At 39.3% G+C, this 17,888-nt stretch overlaps 2 protein-coding genes across 3 annotated transcripts; one reads left to right on the plus strand and one right to left on the minus strand.

Moving 5' to 3' along the window:
- Positions 1–426: 426 nt before the first annotated feature.
- Positions 427–4,364, plus strand: LOC137956055 (uncharacterized). The gene is made up of 4 exons (XM_068803363.1): positions 427–674; positions 2,215–2,730; positions 3,113–3,244; positions 4,026–4,364. The coding sequence occupies exons 1-4, from the start codon at positions 573–575 to the stop codon at positions 4,119–4,121; spliced, it is 846 nt and encodes a 281-aa protein (XP_068659464.1). The 5' UTR covers positions 427–572; the 3' UTR covers positions 4,122–4,364.
- An 885-nt stretch (positions 4,365–5,249) lies between these two features.
- LOC137942526 (protein REDUCED CHLOROPLAST COVERAGE 1-like) lies at positions 5,250–17,136 on the minus strand. Of its 2 annotated transcripts, none has more exons than XM_068788227.1 (26): positions 16,919–17,136; positions 16,649–16,754; positions 16,443–16,504; positions 15,686–15,778; positions 15,137–15,209; positions 14,641–15,033; positions 14,087–14,157; positions 13,853–13,984; positions 13,649–13,690; positions 12,949–13,473; positions 12,469–12,629; positions 11,844–12,375; positions 11,667–11,729; positions 11,488–11,589; positions 10,743–11,060; positions 10,563–10,655; positions 10,266–10,367; positions 10,056–10,160; positions 9,772–9,905; positions 9,502–9,685; positions 8,975–9,106; positions 8,743–8,855; positions 8,475–8,565; positions 5,834–8,227; positions 5,561–5,652; positions 5,250–5,422 (listed from the first exon to the last, which is right to left on the minus strand). In XM_068788227.1, exons 2-24 carry the CDS (start codon positions 16,707–16,709, stop codon positions 6,005–6,007), a joined length of 5,805 nt encoding a protein of 1,934 aa, XP_068644328.1. In that variant the 5' UTR covers positions 16,710–16,754; positions 16,919–17,136; the 3' UTR covers positions 5,250–5,422; positions 5,561–5,652; positions 5,834–6,004. The 2 variants fall into 2 exon arrangements, with proteins under 2 accessions (XP_068644328.1, XP_068644320.1); XM_068788219.1 differs by having other exon boundaries at positions 16,649–16,757.
- Positions 17,137–17,888: the final 752 nt, after the last annotated feature.

Genomic DNA, 17,888 nt, shown 5'->3' on the forward strand with positions numbered 1-17,888 from the left:
ATTCTCTTCAAATAACACTCTCATACTACGTAAAATTTCAGTTTTCATGCAGAAGCCCTGCTATCGTCCATGGTAATTGAATCGACAAAAATTAAGTTGAAGTCGCAATAATGATGTTAAATCTACGCCTTAATTTGAAGGAGTCTTCCACAGCTCAATTTCTAGAACCAGTTAAGCCAATTTACTGAAATGGGTAAATGATGCTCCCCAATCACGGACATACCCTTCCCCTCCTTTGACTGGATCACTCGGTCATGTACCTTGGATGTATGTATGGAGACGACATTTGATGCATGAAACATGCTCCAAAGTGGTCTCCATATAATGGTAAAAGATTTAATTTTCTGTCTGAATGTCTTGTCGTTTGTCCTCATCTGGGCACTGTTCTGCTTTTTTCTGCGCTGGAGAAGCTATAAATTGGAAACACCAACCAACTCACAGCGAGCAAAAACGAAGTGGGAGTTGCTTCGTTTCTGTTGGTTCTTCTCCACTCGTCGACTATTGGGGAGCCATTTCTTCTACCCATTGAAGGAAAAGGGAAAAAAGGGAAGAAAAAGGAGGGAAGGTGAGAAATGTATGCAGAAGCCGGGCTTCTCTTCCCTCACTTCCAGAGCTTCTCTCAGGACATTCAACATCTTGAGGAGTTCTGCCGTTTCCAGAAAACCAATGCTGAGGTATGTGCAGTTGATTCTCTATTTTCGCAGCTAAAAATCGTTTGGGTCGTAGGACTAAGCTCTGCAGGTCTTCATTGATGCACTTCCACTCTAGCTGGTACTGAGATCGAAATCTTGTGTTAGGGTTTACTGGGTTGTTAGTGGTGAACTGAGTATGTCGGTGGGTGCTGAAAGTAGTTTTTTTTTTTCTTTTTTTCATTCGCGGGTATTTTCTTCTTCTCTGTTTTCGGTTATTGGTTGATCATTGGATGGTTTTGATCCTCTGCTTTTATTCCTGACTTGATTTTATTTCTTTTTCGTTTACAGTTCTCCGTCGCGAATTGCTGGAATTATTTAAGGCAATTTAACCGATTTCATGAGCAAACGCTCCACAAAAATTCGGACTTGGTGTTTTTGTAACTCATTTCCTTCCATTCTGATGGTACAAAAATGGAAAACTGAAAGTGAACGACCGAGTTTGTCCACTATCAAAGCAGCTTGAAAGGCTAAAAACAATTGGAAAAAGCAAAAAGATTTCAATATTCATCATGTTTCCCCTGTTTCTTTTGGTACCGAAATTAAATATTTCCGTTTCCTCTCATCTTTCTTTTTTTCCACCCAAAGATCTTATTTTTGCGCCAGATTTTTCTTTTCGAACACATAAAAACTGGAAAAGATCACCGGGATCTCCGTCCTTGCTGAACTAAGGAAAAAAATCAGTTTCTTACAAGGACATTATGGTGATTCTTTCGTACTGGGCAATCGGTAATTCTGTTAGCGTTTCCCGGAATGCAAAATCATTTCGCGGCTAATCTGCTGGGTTTTACTCGGAGCTGCTATCGTGGCTATTCGGCAGGGTGATCTTTTCGTGTCGAAATGACAAGAATGCCATCACCACCCCTGAATTGTCCTCCCTAAACTCACTATTTTGCAGTCGGCAGTCCTCTCGGTATTTTAGACAGGCTATTCATACTATTCTTAGAGTTTTCCCTGCTTTGATGAGTAATGCATCTATTAGCAGACACTCCGTTGGAGGTGATTTTTAATTTCTTTGCCGTAAAAGTACAAACCATTTCCCATATCACCAGGTTCGTCTCTGTTTTAATGCTGTACCCTGTTCTTGGTGTTTCTTGTTTCTGGGAGAGTCATGTTGAATGTGTATTGTTGGTACTTGGATACTTTAAATATTCTTTTCCCTGCTTTTGGTTTCCTTTTCTTCAAAAGCTGCTGTTTTGATTTGAAAGCTTAGCTGCATAACCAGTCGAACTCTTGAGATTTTTCCTTTTGGTGCAGTATGAGCACCTGATGCTGTTTTCAGTGGCATCGTTAGTGCAGATTGTAGTTCTTTCTTTAATAGTAAGATACTTCACACTGTTTTGCAAATTGTAGGATCGATGCTTTTGTTTCTATAAGCTTACAAGGATATCATTTTCAAGTCTCCACAGCTTCTTCAACAAATGTCCACTTGTTTCAACCCTAGTGATCGTTCTGTTTTTTTTATTTAACAAACAATTGCCTAATGACATTTGATTTAATGTTGTTGGATCTTTTCATTTCATAGGGCAACCTATTTCAAACATCCACTGTGTCAGAATATGACCTTGGAAGTGAAGGTGATCTATTCAAAGCTCCAGAACCCCTCAATGTCATCATGGAGGAAACAGTACTTAATCTAGATCCTATGTCAGCTGCCATTTCCATGATTTCTGGTGGAGAAGATGGCATGTCTACAGATACAGTCAAGGTTACTGGGATGGATTCAATCCAGAGTGACCCACTATGGAGTGAGGATTTCTATGAATGCAGAAAGGAACTGCTGGCAAAATCTGCGATCGAGTCATTTCATGAACTTCAAGACATCAAGTTTCCTTCCATAAACTTGGGGGATGATTTGAGTGTAGAGAAAGGTAAACCTGTCTTCGATGCGTCAATGCTGAAGAGTGTTAGCTCTGGATGCTTGACATCTGTAGAGTGGGTTAATGGAGGACCAATGAGACCTAACTTCCTGGATTTTCAAGGGATGGATTTGGGAGCTGCATTTGGAATGAGGCGAGCATTCAGTGAAGGTGACATTCAGGTCAGAATACATCTTTCTGCTCCTCCCTTTTTCAGTATCTTTACTAGCACTTTGTAATGGAAGTTTGCTGTTCCTTAAGTTCATTATTGATTACGTGTAAGAGAAGTAGTTTATGCGGGTGGAAAGAAAAAAATCACTGAGAAAGTCTGAAATTTCCGTCATTCTGAGGGATTCCACATACTGAGAGTAAAGGGAGACCAAATAAGCAAAAAATAAAAATAAAAGAAATGGAAAAACCTCTTTATCTGACATCTGAGAAATTTTAGTTTAAAATGGAAACTTCTCTATTGGCCAGAGCATGCTTGCTAAAATAATGCTAGATATTTTTTGACAGTTTATACATGATATTGGAAATCTTATTGATTTTAATTTTTCCTGACAGACTCTTAGGAATGTGAACACACCAGTCATCCGATCTACCTTTGAGCGAGTGCTAACAATTGAAGAGCGCAAGCAAAAGCTTTCCAGATACAGAAAGAAGAAGTCCAAAAGGAATTTTGGCAGAAAAATCAAGGTATAATCTTTAGGATTTTTCTGTTTAATTAAATATATCATCTCTTATCCTCTTGACTTGGGTCTTTTGTTCTTTCCCTTTTCCATCTTATATCATATGTCATTTTGAGCATTCTTTAAAATGATAATTACGTTACAATCTGAGCAGGGCATACACAGAACATAATTTTTTTATTTAATAAGAAAGTTTGTTCTTGTGGTATTTCTTAAGAACAAGTAGATATGGTTTCACATGCTTATCTCCAGAGATTGAAATATATATCCTGGATGTTTCCTAATTTTCTATCTCAAGTCATCAGTAGAACTCTACTTCCTTTCCTATTTGTGGGTTAATCAAGAAACAATTCTCCTTATTAAGTGAAGCATAAAATGATGCCCCTTTGCATATCAGAACAGTGCTAATCTATTCATGATCAGTGAAGTTGATGATCCTTGTGACAGATCACACTGTCCCAAGGGCACTTGCATTTGAATGGTTAAACATGAAGTCCAAGTCTTAAAGGGGCAATAAGCATGTCAAAGTGAAAACTTCTTTGCAAGAAGAACTGGGTGTGAATGCTTTGAACTGGGTACTCAGTTCACTTTTAGACAATGGAACAAAAAGTATGTAAAGAGCTTTTCTTTATATGTCAAAAGTGACCAAGAGGCTAAGTGGCAAAAGGAAAGCAAAAGTATGCACTAAGTGTAATGTCCACTCAACCAATTCACCACAGTTCATGGCTTCAAATAATCGTTAAACCCCATCACTCATGTTCTTGCTTGCTGTGTTTCTGGTTCTGCAGTATGCCTGCCGGAAAGCTCTGGCAGACAGTCAACCAAGAGTCCGCGGAAGGTTTGCAAAGACAGAAGAAGCTGAAGTTATAAGTCCGTCAAAGTAGTTCATGTGAAGACATCGGCAAAATGACCAGGTGAGTGGTAGGTTGGAGGTTGTAGAAGAAATGACAAGATGATAAAATCCTGTAGAATTTAGGAGAACCACTAAGTGATATGTGGCTTCGCCGCCTCGCCTTATATCTTCTGTAACAACTGTAATAAGGTTCTTTCTAGGGAACGAAGAAAGCTAGTCCTGTAAATGAGTTTGAATAAAGTGAATGCTTTTTATCTGGCCACAGGGTAGAGTGGACTCTTCTTTGCGTTATTCATTACTTGAGCTGCAAGTACCCTCCTCAGAAGTGAGTTAACATCTATCTGCGAATTTCCAGCTCTCCCGATAATACGGGTTGAAGCTTTGTTGAACTGAATCTTTTATCTTGATGAACCATTTGATCAAAACGGATTCAATTGAAGGATTCTACCCGTAGCCAAACGCACATCGAAAACGGAAACAGAATGGCCATTGGCCTTAAGAGTGGCGCCCCGGGATACTGATGCAAGGCTTCTCCCCAGATTCCGGGTACAAGAGGCTCGATCCCGAGTCCCTGATGGCAAATTCAGCTCTGAAAGTCATCAACCACTTCCTGAAACTGATGACGCTCGTCCTTGGCCTCTGTGAGCAATTCTAGAACATGAGAAGGTTGTTACCGATCAGTTCCTATATTTTGAAATGAAAGAGATGACAAATGGCCTGCTTGATCAATAAAGTCCATATAAACCATATTAATTTTGGTTATGTGCGAGACTCGTTTAAGATTCTTCCATACATAATTTTAACATTTCTTCGCAAATTTGAGTTTAGAACTTCCGTTTGCAATGAAAAAAATAATTGGTCATTAATTTTCTTTTATTAAAAAAAAATTCTTCATACAAAAACTTTTTTTTCCTTTCTTGAATATTTTACTCACATAAAAATTACAATAACATGTAGAGTAAAATATTATCCAAGGAAGTCTACAAAGCCTTCAAGGTCAGAGAATTTAAACATATTAAGATCCTAGGATTTTTTCCAAAAAATAAAAAAATTTATACAACCTGAGTAGAGTGTCCATCTCATACTCCAAAGGTCATCGCATTTAGAAACAGTAGATAAAGATTTATACCGGTTTGCTGAATTATAAAACGAATAAAGATTATCAAAATTGTTGACATTATTTGAGTTGGTGACCTCTAAGGACACAAAAAGAAATAATGTGAAATAAGTGGTCTACAGTCTCAAAAAATACAAATTGATTTCATAACCTGAGGCATAATATTGTTAACTAACTCGATTGTCAGCCTTTCTGATGCTGTTCAATGAGAGGACCTGCATTCAAAGAAAACATTGATCAGGTATATGATATTAGAGGATCTGGCAGAGAAGCCTTCTGTAGAAGCTGACAAAGTGAAGATCTAGATTACAAGCTTTTTTGCAAATGTGGAGAAGCATCGGCTTAGGAGGTACCTGATTACTGTTAATTAAGCACTGCCTGCCTTCAAATGCGTAATGTTAAATTAAGGCTTTTTGATCAAGCTGAAATTTCTATCAACAAATACCTGCATCATTGGTAAATATTTTATTCGGTAAACAACTCAAGAACAGATTGAATTTCACAACAAATTGACATTTTGTCAATAAAGGAAAATAAAACAAAACAAAGAGACATACTTGCTTGGCCTTTCACAAGCAATAGGGGAAAATAACAAGAATGAACAAACAATCAAGAGGAATACTAACCTGCATTTCCTCGGCAAGATTGTTCAGACATAAAGTTGTAGTACATGAAGTGCATAAGATCACCATGAAATTTCAAGTGAACGTTTTAGTCTCTGTTGCACTTGAACAAAATGATGGGTTCCATCTTATTTATCTTCCAAGGCATTGTGAGATAACTTTGCACAAAATCTGCTAGGGAATGCCTGCTTCACTATCTTCACTTGGAGCTGATTTGGGAATATCACTCCCTCGGACTACTCTGTTGTAGATAACTTTGAAGGACTGAGATCCATATGGCCTATTCAGCAAGCTTATAGGCATCCTGAGGGTCTGCTTTCTGTTCCTTCTCCCCCTAATCAGTATGTTAAAGCTCCCATCACCTTCAACTTTCGTACTCTTTCTCGAGAGATGATCACCACCATTCTCACTTTCTTCTGTTCGAGCAAGTACAGATGCAGGTCCATTTTCAACTGATTCTCGCTTGCAGGGTTTGGAATCACAACTTTCTTGTTTATTCTCTAACTCAGCCATTCCTTTTTCATTTACTTCGCTAGTACAACTAGTGCCTTCAGAAACTAATGTCCCCTCTATCTTTGAGACTTCCTCGTCATCAGTCTCCCCAAGGGGTGTTGAACTTGTCCCCTCAATTTTATCATTTTCTACTTTAGGCTCTGTAAAGGGCTCAGCCACTGGATCGACAACAGGTGGCATTACAGGAAAATCAATTGGATGACAGGGCCACACAGTTCCAGGGATAAATTCTGATGCATGGGGGTTCATGTTGCAAAGCCACCCCATATGATTGGGATGAAACATGCTATTGTTCATTGCAAAAGTGCTATTTGGCACAGCTTGGGCATGTGCATAAGGATGGTACATGAATGGCATTGGGTGCAAAACATTATGAGGTCTAGGAGTTGAAACATAAGGGTGATGAGGAGATGAACAAATGGGAGTCACAGTCGGCATTACAGGTGCAACCCCTGGGTGAAGGGTCATACTCACTGGCCAAGGCATATTTGGAGGAACAACAGCTGGACCTGGAGGAAGGACGATATCCATGGGTATTGGAGCTCGAGTAATGTTTGTAGATGGGCTGAAGGGGACAGCTGATGCAGACAATTTCCTGTTAGGTGGATCCTGAGTGTCTTCAGGATTCACTGATAACATTTTAAGACCATCTTCTTTGGTCTCCATCATCACAAACTTGTCTTGAACTTCTCCTCCCAGAGCACTGGAGTTCGAATAACTCTCTTGCTCTACCTTAGCAGACGACACTTGATTGCAGTTCTCTCCTTCTGTTAGGTGTGAGTTCAACCCAGCCTCAACACTGCTACACGTCAGAACATCCTGACCCTCTTCCCCATTGGGCAGGTTTTTATTGCAATCAGTATCAGAACTAATTAGTAAGGTCTCCTGATCCTTTAATTTGTGATTTTCAGAATTTGAAGGTTCATCTTCAGACACTAGCTTGGAAGATTCTCCTCCAGATTCATCATTAGACAATCTCTCTAGCTTCTCACTCTTCCCATTTTCCTCAATTGCAGATTCAGGTTCTGGAATACAAGCAGGAACCTTTTCCTTTAAATTCTCCGTATCCATTGAGACAGATTCTGTTGCTTCTTTTTCTCTTTCCGGTTCTCCATTGTCTGAAACTTGTTCTTTCAATACTGTGACCTGCATCTTAGCAATTGTCCCTGGTGGAGCCAATGCTACTTCTTTGTAAGAAGGAGATTGCCCAATGCTAATTACCGAATCACTTCTTTTTGTAGTCTTTACTTCATTTGCCATAGTATTTGGCTGAGATTCTGCTAGAGTATTAGACAAATCACCTCCATTTCTATCAGTCACCGTCGTCTCAACTTTGCTTGACGAAGCTACTGATTTGACCCTGTATGTGACCGTCTTGACCAATTTCCGACTGAATTTCATACCTGAAGAGGGAGTTCGGGTAGGCTGGTAATCTGTGTAGTTTGCAGGAGTTATGGTCCTCTTCTTGCATACATAATAGCGACTCTGTGTGTGAGAGCTCTTAACTTTAGAATGAACTGCTTCAGGACATGTCTCCTTCTTCTGATAATTGTAGACTTTTCCAATACTAGCCCTCTTTTGTCTCAGTCGTTGGCCAGCTAGGCCACTGGACCTTGGCCTCTGAACAGGTTGCCATCCCTCTTCTCCTTCTTTGTTTGTTTCTGTTAATTCTTCAGTCATAGCAGACTGCTGATCCTTAAGTACAAGTTCTTGCTCTTTCTGGTTCAAACAAATCTGAGCAGGATTTGTTTGACCATTATTGTCCTGGACAAAGGCACTAATTGGTTCACGCTCAACTTTTTCTTCATCTGAACCCACCAGAACCAAGTCCTGAGAATCATTTCGGCCAGGAACAACAAAGTTTTGGTTGGACTTTCCTTTGACCTGTAAAGACAAAATTTAACACTCAACACCTAGTACTTTTGCATAACATCCAAAAAATACTAGTCAAGAGAAATGGAAATTCAGGCAATCAATTAAGCAATATAAAAATCCTAACAATAGTCTCACAAGATCCCTCTTCCATAAGAACAAGAATCTCTTCCAACATCATTTAAATGATATTATCAACTTGCACTTTTTAAGTGATTTTAAGGCACAGAAAAGCATGGCTAAAAATATCTGGTAATACCTTAGACCCAATGTTTTTCCTTTTAGAAGCCTCCCCATCTCTTACTCTGCTGTCCTGGTTCGGGTTAATGTAATCAAGCAGATCCGAAACACTGAAGGGAAACAAAGATTAGGCACAAACTAGTATAAAGGAAGCCTATTCAGAAATTGATAATATTTCTAAGAAATAATTCAAAGGTAATTCTCCCAAACAAAGAAGGAAGAACGTAAAACATATACTTTGCCAAACAATATTTTCATATGAAAATTGAAAACGTATTATGAAGTACCTCAGATGTCCCTTGCTGGCAATCGACGCATCTGGTTTCCATGTTCCATTGCGAGCAGCTTCTTGCTGTTCAAAAGCCTTAGACTCAAAATAGTCAAGCCAAGCAGCAGCATCCTACAACATTAAGTCACAAAGTTGTCAAAATATATGTAATAAAGCAAGGACCGATGCACACTGGAGCACTAAAACCTTAGGAATCAACTAGCCAAGAGAAAGAGCTCCTTGTAATCTACCTGTGTCCGTAGGTCATCCGGACCAAGCTTGGTTTTTAGAATTTGTAAGGTTGTTTGTTCATGCTGGACACTCAATGGGTATGCTTCCATCAAAGAAAGTGCAATAGCTATTGCATGGTAACTTGCAGCAGTCTGCAGTGCATTGAAATAAAAAAGTTACACCTTGTTTTTATGATAGCTAATTTTAAGAAAGAACTTGAGGACACCAATTAAGCCAGCAGAAACAATGAAATAATGTAGAAGCATCAAGATTGAACTGATTGCAGACATGGATTGAAATATATAAGCAGATGACCCACCAAAAACTTTTAAAAAATCATTTTTTAAAGAGCAAGAGTAAATAGGGTTAAGAAAAAGGCTACTGACTAGCTGATTATAGACCCACAAATTTAAGTTGGTTGGTCCAACCATCAATGACAGGAAAATGGGCAAAATACCTTATTTTGTGCTTTTTCTTAGTTTACTTTGCTAACATGTGTATATGGGACTAAGATCAGTGAAGAAAAGGACAAGGATAAAAGTGAGACCTGAATATGGTCTGGACCAAGTAACCTTTGGTTACATTTCAGAGCTTTGTGAAGATATCGAAGGGCTACATGTACATTTCCAAGGCCTTCCTCCATCATAGCCACGTTTATATAAGTAGCCGCAGTGTTAGGGTGAGATGGTCCACAAGTTAGATGTAAAAGATACAGAGCGCGCTTTACATACCTAATGATAAAGACAAGTTAAAAATAAACTAAAACAAAAATTTTAAAGAAATTGTTGAAATTATCAAGCAATAATAAGAAAATTACTTCAGAGCAAGCTCCGTATGTTGAAGACGGTAATAAAACACTGCAAGATCACCATAGCTCTTCATTGTATCGGGATGATCAAGCCCAAGCTCTCTCTCATTGATATCTAATGCTTTTTGTTGATAAATTGTAGCCTGTGGATGAAATTAACATTAAATATTCACTTTTCCCCAGAACTGTTTCTAAGATAAAATAGACTTATAGAAATGTGAGAAACCAAGCAGAAAAAAAAACAGAGATCTTGTTATGTTTAAGTAGAAGGTAGCAATGGCACAAGAGTAGACCTGATTAAAGTCTCCAGTATGGTAGAGAACTACAGCAAGAAGGCTGTAGGCTCCTGCTGTCATCCGATGGTAAGGCCCACATACTGATACAAGCTTAGCTAAAGCCTGCACACCCATGCAACATTATCCTAAAATTGTACAACTGCTCTGTTTGGATATTGTAGGAGTATTTCATACTTGAACATTGAAAATCGTCCATAAATGTGATACCTTTGTGCCAAAGCTAACAGCATCTTCAAGTTTTCCTTTGTCAAGAGCTGTCTTTGAGGATTCCAATAATTGGCGTCCGTCAGCAGATGAGCATGCTACTTGCTGTGAGGAGAAACACATGCAAAATTAGAGTTCATCAGTTATACTTTCCGAATTAGTAAAATGATAGTAATAAAAACACTAACTGCAAAAAGCACACAAGCAATAACACTAAATCTAGGAAACAGTATTATAGGCAAGCATTTGAACTACAATTGACAAAGAAATTGGAAAACTTCTGTGTTCCAGTGAGTGCACCTTGTGCACTGGTACCAGGCTAATTATATCTGATTTTTGAAATGGGTCTGGAGAATCCATATCAAAATCCCTGGGAAACAGCTCTATTCCAACCTGCAGATAAAGCACAAATCCATTCATATCAAAAGTCTCTTCAGCCAATTCTGTGACTATTAGCCTGCCATATAGAAGCTTTAATACCTTGTGACATAATCCGCGCAAAATGGCAAACTTCCTTAAGTCTTGGTAGCTTGAAGCATTTAATTCCAAACCATACCGCTTCACCAAAAATACTTGTAGCCATCTCCACACAAGAGAATGAACATTACCAACAGTATTTGATTGTTCAGTATTTGGCATTCCTAGCATCAAATTTAGTGCAGCAGCTATTGATGCTGCAATGCCATCCATATCAATCACAGCAGCAATTACTGCTTGGAGAATGTGCTTGAAGGCTCTAACTATCATCTCATGAATGCAGAGAGATTGGACATGCGAAAGCTTTTCTGAAAGCTTAACCTGGTTTAGACATAAAAAATTAAAAAAAGAAAAAGATAGAGCTAGAGAGAGAGAAAGAGAAATCATTCACCACCAAAAAGACCAGAAAGAGCATCTATAAATTTATTAGGAATAAATTATGCCTCCAATTTTAGGTTCAGAGGCAACCATTCTTAATGCCTTTCAATTGATCTCAAAATTGCAGGCTATATAATTTATGACCAGTTTTTCATGTTAATCACCATTTCATTAGAAAGCTAGTTCATAGGATGATAGATGCTACTCTATGAATGACGGAAGCCTGTAATAAATATTTAATGATTTTGAAGATCTGACAAACTGAGAACATAACTCTTTGGGTCCATGAATCCCCTGAGAAGTGCCAGAGCAAGATCTATATCCATATGACATAACTAATGTAATTACATAAGACAGAAAAAGAAAGTACCACATGTCCAAGAGATCGCATCTGAAGACCTCTAGTATGCATGAAATCAGTCAAAGTCCGACCATCAACAGGTGAAAGTTCCAATGAACCAAAATCTGCAACCTGAAACCCAAGGAAAGAATAAAACATACATACGCAATGACTGGGAAAGACAACTCCACATCAACCACACTAATTACCAGTTTTGGCAGAGCCACATCATCATAATATTTTTGGGCCATCCCAGTTAGCTCCTGTAAGGACTGTAATCAATGGAAGTCATTATGAAGTCCTCAAAATGAAAAACAAGGGTATTGAAACACGACTAAATAAGAATAAAATTATAGGTCAACAAGGAGATTGTTCCCAAACCATACTTTGTCATGGAGACCCGTCCCTGATTCTTTTAACCGTGTGAAAGCTGAATCAGATAAGAGCTTCTTTAAAACCAACTCGCTGTCAGATGCTTTGCTTTCACCCTGAAAATCTGCTGAGGAGGTTTTAGGCTTTTCTGTGTCAGAGGCAGCTACCTCATGAATGGAAGTCCCCTCACTGGGAGATGTTTTCATATCACTAGAATCTGATTTCTTCTGTGAGTTTTTAAGAAGCTTAAGAGGTTTGCCTAGTCCCTCAATAGTTGATTTGCTTTTAGTCTTCTCTCCAGACTGTTTCTTGTCTTTCTCTGCAGTTATTTGATCTTGCAAGTGTTGTATCCAGCAAGCCCCTAGTTCCCATCTCATAAAAGTGTCCTTCTCTGCTTCCTCTTCCTGAAGTTTACTCAGACTCTCTTCCAGCACCCTTTTCACAAAAGATGTAGCGGCATTCAGATCTTCGCTCTCTGAGCTACGTGAACTGGCAGTTGCTTTGCCTAGTTGGAAGGGAGTCTTTTTGTGCAGAAGCATCCGTAAACTGAAAGCACCAGTACAAACGCAAATAACTGATGCAGACTTGCAGTAAGTAAATAATTCAAAAGCTGGAAGAATCAAAGATTTCAGTACAGACCTGTTTATATTCAAGGCATTTCCTCCACCATCCGGTTGGTCAATGATGTCACAATTCTGAAGCATAGGAACACCAGATTTACTGGTCTCACTACCTTCAACTTTCACTGTTGCTATGAAACCACAATATTTTACATTGATGATGCCCAATGTAGCAACATCCTGCACTCAAAAGCATATATTCATCTTCCGAACACATCTAAATTTTGACACTTTTGTTTGAATTGGATGTTAACTTTAAATAACCCTTACCACAAGGTAAAACAATATATTGCACAACATGTTCAAATCCTTGGTTAAATAATTTTTATAAGTACTCAATACCATTCATTAGCTTTCGCATCCCTAAAATGCAAGCAAGGATCACTATTTTCTAGTTCTTTTTATCATGGAGAAAAATGGTATGGTTAACAGAGAGAAAACAGTTCAAGAACAAAACTCTCCATATAGAAATGGAAATTAATAGAAAGAAAAATCTTACATGGGCTGCTGTATTTTCATCTGCAGTAATTCCTTTTAGTAGATTTCTTTCAAGTAGAAGCTTGGGAAGCATTCCAAGGGTCTTATTTCCATCGATCTTCGTGTCCACCTTGCTGCTAGCATCTGAAGTATCTTTTGTCACGGTTATACTCAAATCCCCAACTCTCTCGACGTGCAGTAATTTATCTTTTTCAACGGGCACAGGTAAACCAGACCTGGTCATGACATGGCGAATAGCAGAAACAGCTCTAAAGATTGCCACATCCACAAATAAACTGTGAGTTAGGAAAGCCTTTCTGTCGCGGATTTGCCTCTCCTCTGCTGTTTTGCAAGGCATTGATGCAAGGCATGAAAACTCGTTAGCCCAAGGTATCAAGTCACCTTCACCATCTCTTCCCAAACCACCACCATGTCCTCCCCAAGCCTCATCCTCGACAGGGAGAGGAGGAAAAACTGTTGGCAACTGGGCGGCAACAGGGGGAACGAGCCATGTGTTCGCACGAAATCGATAAGGGAGATTACCGAACTGCAGACAAAGAAGTATAAATAAGGCCGCGTTGCAGAGCAGGTTACATTAGCAAACGAGAAAAGTAGTCGATACTCGTTGAGAAGAACAAATTAAACTTTGGTTTATCCATACTGGAAGCTTTAAAAACTTCTAAATTAAACTTCTATATTTTTAACCAGCTCAGTTTACTAACCTTGTTACGTTCTAAGAATGCTTTCATTAGTTCATTATAAGCCTGTAAGCAATAAAAAAATCCAGGCCTTGTCAGAACTAAGCAGTAAAATATCATATAACACTTTCACGACTCTTAGAGAATACAGAAAAGAATGACGTTGAGATGTCAAAATAACCCATAATCGAGATGATATATATACGCCCAGTAAGTTTGTGAACTTACGTTGTCGAAAGCTCTACTAAGCCTTCTTAACAAATCAACTAGGTTATGACACAATATTTGCTGCTTCCCCAGACTATAGAAACCTTTATTGCAAGCTTCTACAACAACCAGCTTGCCATTGCAAAGTTTCACCTGCAGGTCAGCACAGGAAAAAGTGAAGTTAAGCATACGGACACGAACACACGACCATCAAATTGGCAAATATAAATCCACTTCAAGCTAGCGGAATCTTACTTCAAGGGTGAAGAAATGTTTTTCCCCAAGAGTTTTGTCAGCTGATTGCTCTTTCAAAGCCTTCCTTATAACTGCAGCCAGGGTGAAAAACAATTCAACGTCAATTATAGAATTTCAGGAAATCGTGGAGTGAAGGACGTCAATCTTGCATCATCCAGCATGCAATCCATTACATATGAGACACGTCAGAACATAGACGTCTTCATGTAATCATAACGGGCATAACGTCCTCTGGGAGTAAGCCCGAAGAAGTTAAAAAAGCCCTATTACTCCAATAGGAGGAAAAGACATGCTGCGCAACGTAAAATTATAAAGCAGCAAAGTGCTAACATGCGCCCCACGAGTCAGCCCCGGACCGAAGCGTCCCCGTTTGACGGACGCCCACGAGTACGCAGCATAACTGCACAGCTGTCCTGTGGTGTTCCTTCCATGAAATTGATCAGGCGAAGTATCTCGCCAGGCAAAGAATGAAAGAACCTTTTCTTTTGTGGAATTCCCCCTTAAAACGTTTTATTCAGTGAACAAGAAAGGAAAAACTCGATGTCGGAAATTACACTGTAGCGGAGGCGTGAGATGCGAGAGCGAGAAAAATTCGTAAAAGGAGCCAAGCCTAGGGCAGGCACCGCTGGTCTCCCCCTCCTCTTCCAACGCCGCGGCATCTTTGAGGGACGACGAAGAAGAAGCAGAAGAATCAGAAGAAGAGGAGGTGGACGGTGGAGGAAGAGGAGGAGGAGGCTGTGATTTGGTCGGGTGATGCTTCTTCTTCGCCTTGTCATCACTCTTCTGCTTATCCTTATCCTTATCCTGTGAACCCGCGCCACCATTTTTCCCATGCTCACCCTTGCTGCCGCTGCTATCCCCAGGCGAGCTGCCAAAGCAGGTGGTACACGCCACAATGTCCAGCACTCTCCTCACGTGCGCCACGACATCCTCCTCTTCGTAGTCCTCTGCCGAGTTCCACACAAAAATCAAACTTCACGCGCCATTTAATTTAATCTTATTAATAACTGCTAAAACTCATTTAATTGAGGAGGAAGAGAATTCGAATACCCTCAACCAAGGTTAACACACAGGGCTTCAAAGCTGCCACGTCCACGGTATCCTTCAATTGCTGCCCGCGCACCTGTAAGAAACAAACAAAAAGAGGAAAAGAAATTTAAAAAAAAAAAAAAACAAAGAGAAAGTTAAATCACCGCTGTGCAGTCTGCACTGTCGAATGATACAAAACCCAGGCCCAAAAGTAAGACAGTGTGGGCCCCAGAGCACATGGGCGCATTTCAGCAAGTCTGTGAGAAACTGAGCCGGCTAACAAGCTTCCATTAATAACTTGCACACGACACATCTTAATATGGATAACTCCTTTTAAATCTTCATATTCTTCATAATTTCAACGTTTTCCTATAAAGGTTTTTTTTTTTTTTTTTTTTGTATTCGTTAATCACGAGGCTTGGAATTATGAGACGCTTTCCACGTTTCAACCTGATAGGAAGGCAACTAAAGGACCACGCCAGAGGCATTTCAGTGGACTATCGAAATCATAACTTAGCAGCTGCGGATTAGTTTATGTTTAAACAGGATTAACGACAATTAACGGTTTACCTCGTGAGAAAGGGAATAATTGGTAATGCCACAAGTCACCGTGTTCACGCAGAACAGCCGACGAACATCTATGATCCTGTCCGTAGATATTCCCTGCTCCGACAAGAAAAGCATGGCAGTGTTAGTAGAATATCCAAGACTTTTTGAAATATGTTACCGGAAATACAAATTTTATAGGAAAAGAGCGTTATCGTATCTGACCAACCACATGGGACCCACGAAAAGGAAGGGGGACCACATTGAGGATGTCGCCTTTTGCGGGATGAAAAGATCCCGGGATACCGTGATCGTGATAGCAGAGTTTTTCTTTTTTGAAGGAAAAAAATATTTTTCATTATTGTAAGAGATAAACACTTAACACTCTGTTTAATGCACTAAACAGTATTAGTAAAAATTAATCTAGATATTATATGTAAAACACGATTAGTTAAATATAAGCTTGGTTCCTTTACGGGTGAAAAGTGAAAGACAAACACGATTCTCTCATTTAATACCATTAAGAAAATAAAATCAAAGTTTCTGCTCAACGCCTCAAGCAAGCTGAATGCAACAGACTATCGAGAGTCGAAATTTTTCGAATTCCAGGCTTTCAGACTTGGGAGATAATTGAAGGAAATGAAGGTAAGTGTTATTAGCTTGAAACAAAGATTGATTTATTTTTTAGAAAAAAAAAAACTAAGAGATGAATGAGATAAGCCTCAGACTGAGGTTAATATGCGAAACGGAAAAGCTACTGAAGGTAAGTGCAGAATCAAACCTTTAATATAACTTGCGAATCGTCTGCAAGTTTCACAGTGATGTCCATGACGACAGGAAGAACTGAGAATTAAATGAAATACAAACAGAGAGATGCTGTTACGGTATTGAAACAAGATAATAGTACAAAAAGACAGAGCGAGCTCAGAAAGAATCTACCGCAGCTTAAAAATCTAAACTACGATTAGTATCGACACAATAGAGTACCTTTCTCTTCTTTCTTCTTCCTCTCGCCTTTCGCCTTGCCACGACTGCTTCTCGGAGCCATTTCCAATTACGGTTCGCTACAATCTCCGCAACTCGAACCTCGCGCCTTCTTATATGATCACGATGACAACAAGCAAAAGTTCATCAAAATACGCATCAGCATCAACAAATCAACAACGCAATAACGAAATCCATACTATTCGCAGATTGACAAACAACAGAAACATCGGTGCTTCTGATTCAAATAAGTCAAGAGTTATGAGGAGTTACCGATAACTCTTCCTATTGAAGCCGAATGGACTTCCGAGTTCTAAATTCCAATCCGACGAAACGGAAATGGAAAAAAAAAAAATAATAAAGAGAAAAGAAAATAGAAACTCCTTGCGAAGCTTCTGCGAGTAAGGAATGATGAAAGAGGAGCAGAAGAACTTCAATAAATCTCCTTTCGGTGCGTCATTAAAGCTGCGAAAGGATTCAGGATTCTGAGAATGAAAGAGAGAGGCGAGGCGGAGCTCAGTTTGTTAGAGAGACAAGAGGTGGAGCCGTGGAGAGAAGCGTATAGGGAAGGGTGTGTGATAAGGCAGGAAGGGTGGAGATTTAACCAGTCAGAAATACGTGACAGAGCAGATGTAATTATATTTTTCTAATATTTATTTTGTGACTGGTGAATTTTTAGAAATTAAATTTCGATTTTTTTTTTTACGGATATTATTGAGAGCGTGTCTCTGCCCTTTTTTGTCCGAGTCCGGACAAACAGATAGGGACGGCCCTGAATGCAACACGACGCATGATCCAGACCGTCAATCCGTGGGGTCCGATTGAAAGTTACAAGATGGAAATTCAACCGTCCATCTGGCGAGAAAGTGGGACCCAGAAGTATTAATTTTTGTGTTATGGAACAGCGACACTTTGAAGCATTATTATACTAACAGAAGTTAGTACACTTTAACTAAATGCTTAGCAAAAACCCACCTAAGATTGAATCAGGACCGTCTACTGCTGTAGGGACAAGAGTCTGAATCAGGATCATCCATTCATGTGAGACCGAGATGAATCGGCGATGATGATTCTATCTCAGATTAAGCTAAAGGAGCTACAAATGACATAATTAATAAAATTTTCAAAAGTTAGCCCGGATCAATTGTACGGCCATAGGAAAACAAAATGATGGAAAATAATTTATTTTAACCCGAAATTTTTTATTAGAAAAAATATAATTGATGGTTTTGTCATTTGTGGC

Source organism: Aristolochia californica, unplaced genomic scaffold (assembly GCF_029961685.1).
Source record: "Aristolochia californica isolate CCGP_79_NKW_82.1479 unplaced genomic scaffold, dmAriCali1.0.hap1 SCAF_1, whole genome shotgun sequence".
Classification (NCBI taxonomy): Eukaryota; Viridiplantae; Streptophyta; class Magnoliopsida; order Piperales; family Aristolochiaceae; genus Aristolochia; species Aristolochia californica.

What these genes read in the sequence shown, in the direction of transcription:
- LOC137956055 (XM_068803363.1), top strand. Translation starts at nt 573, where the DNA reads ATGTATGCAGAAGCCGGGCTTCTCTTCCCTCACTTCCAGAGCTTCTCT. An exon ending in TCAGTGAAGGTGACATTCAG is followed by an intron (nt 2,731 to 3,112) that starts GTCAGAATACAT and finishes TTTTCCTGACAG; the next exon opens with ACTCTTAGGAATGTGAACAC. An exon ending in ATTTTGGCAGAAAAATCAAG is followed by an intron (nt 3,245 to 4,025) that starts GTATAATCTTTA and finishes CTGGTTCTGCAG; the next exon opens with TATGCCTGCCGGAAAGCTCT.
- LOC137942526 (XM_068788227.1), bottom strand. Translation starts at nt 16,709, where the DNA reads ATGGCTCCGAGAAGCAGTCGTGGCAAGGCGAAAGGCGAGAGGAAGAAG. An exon ending in AATGCCTTGAATATAAACAG is followed by an intron (nt 12,376 to 12,468) that starts GTCTGTACTGAA and finishes TGGTGCTTTCAG; the next exon opens with TTTACGGATGCTTCTGCACA. An exon ending in TGCGATCTCTTGGACATGTG is followed by an intron (nt 11,061 to 11,487) that starts GTACTTTCTTTT and finishes TGTCTAAACCAG; the next exon opens with GTTAAGCTTTCAGAAAAGCT.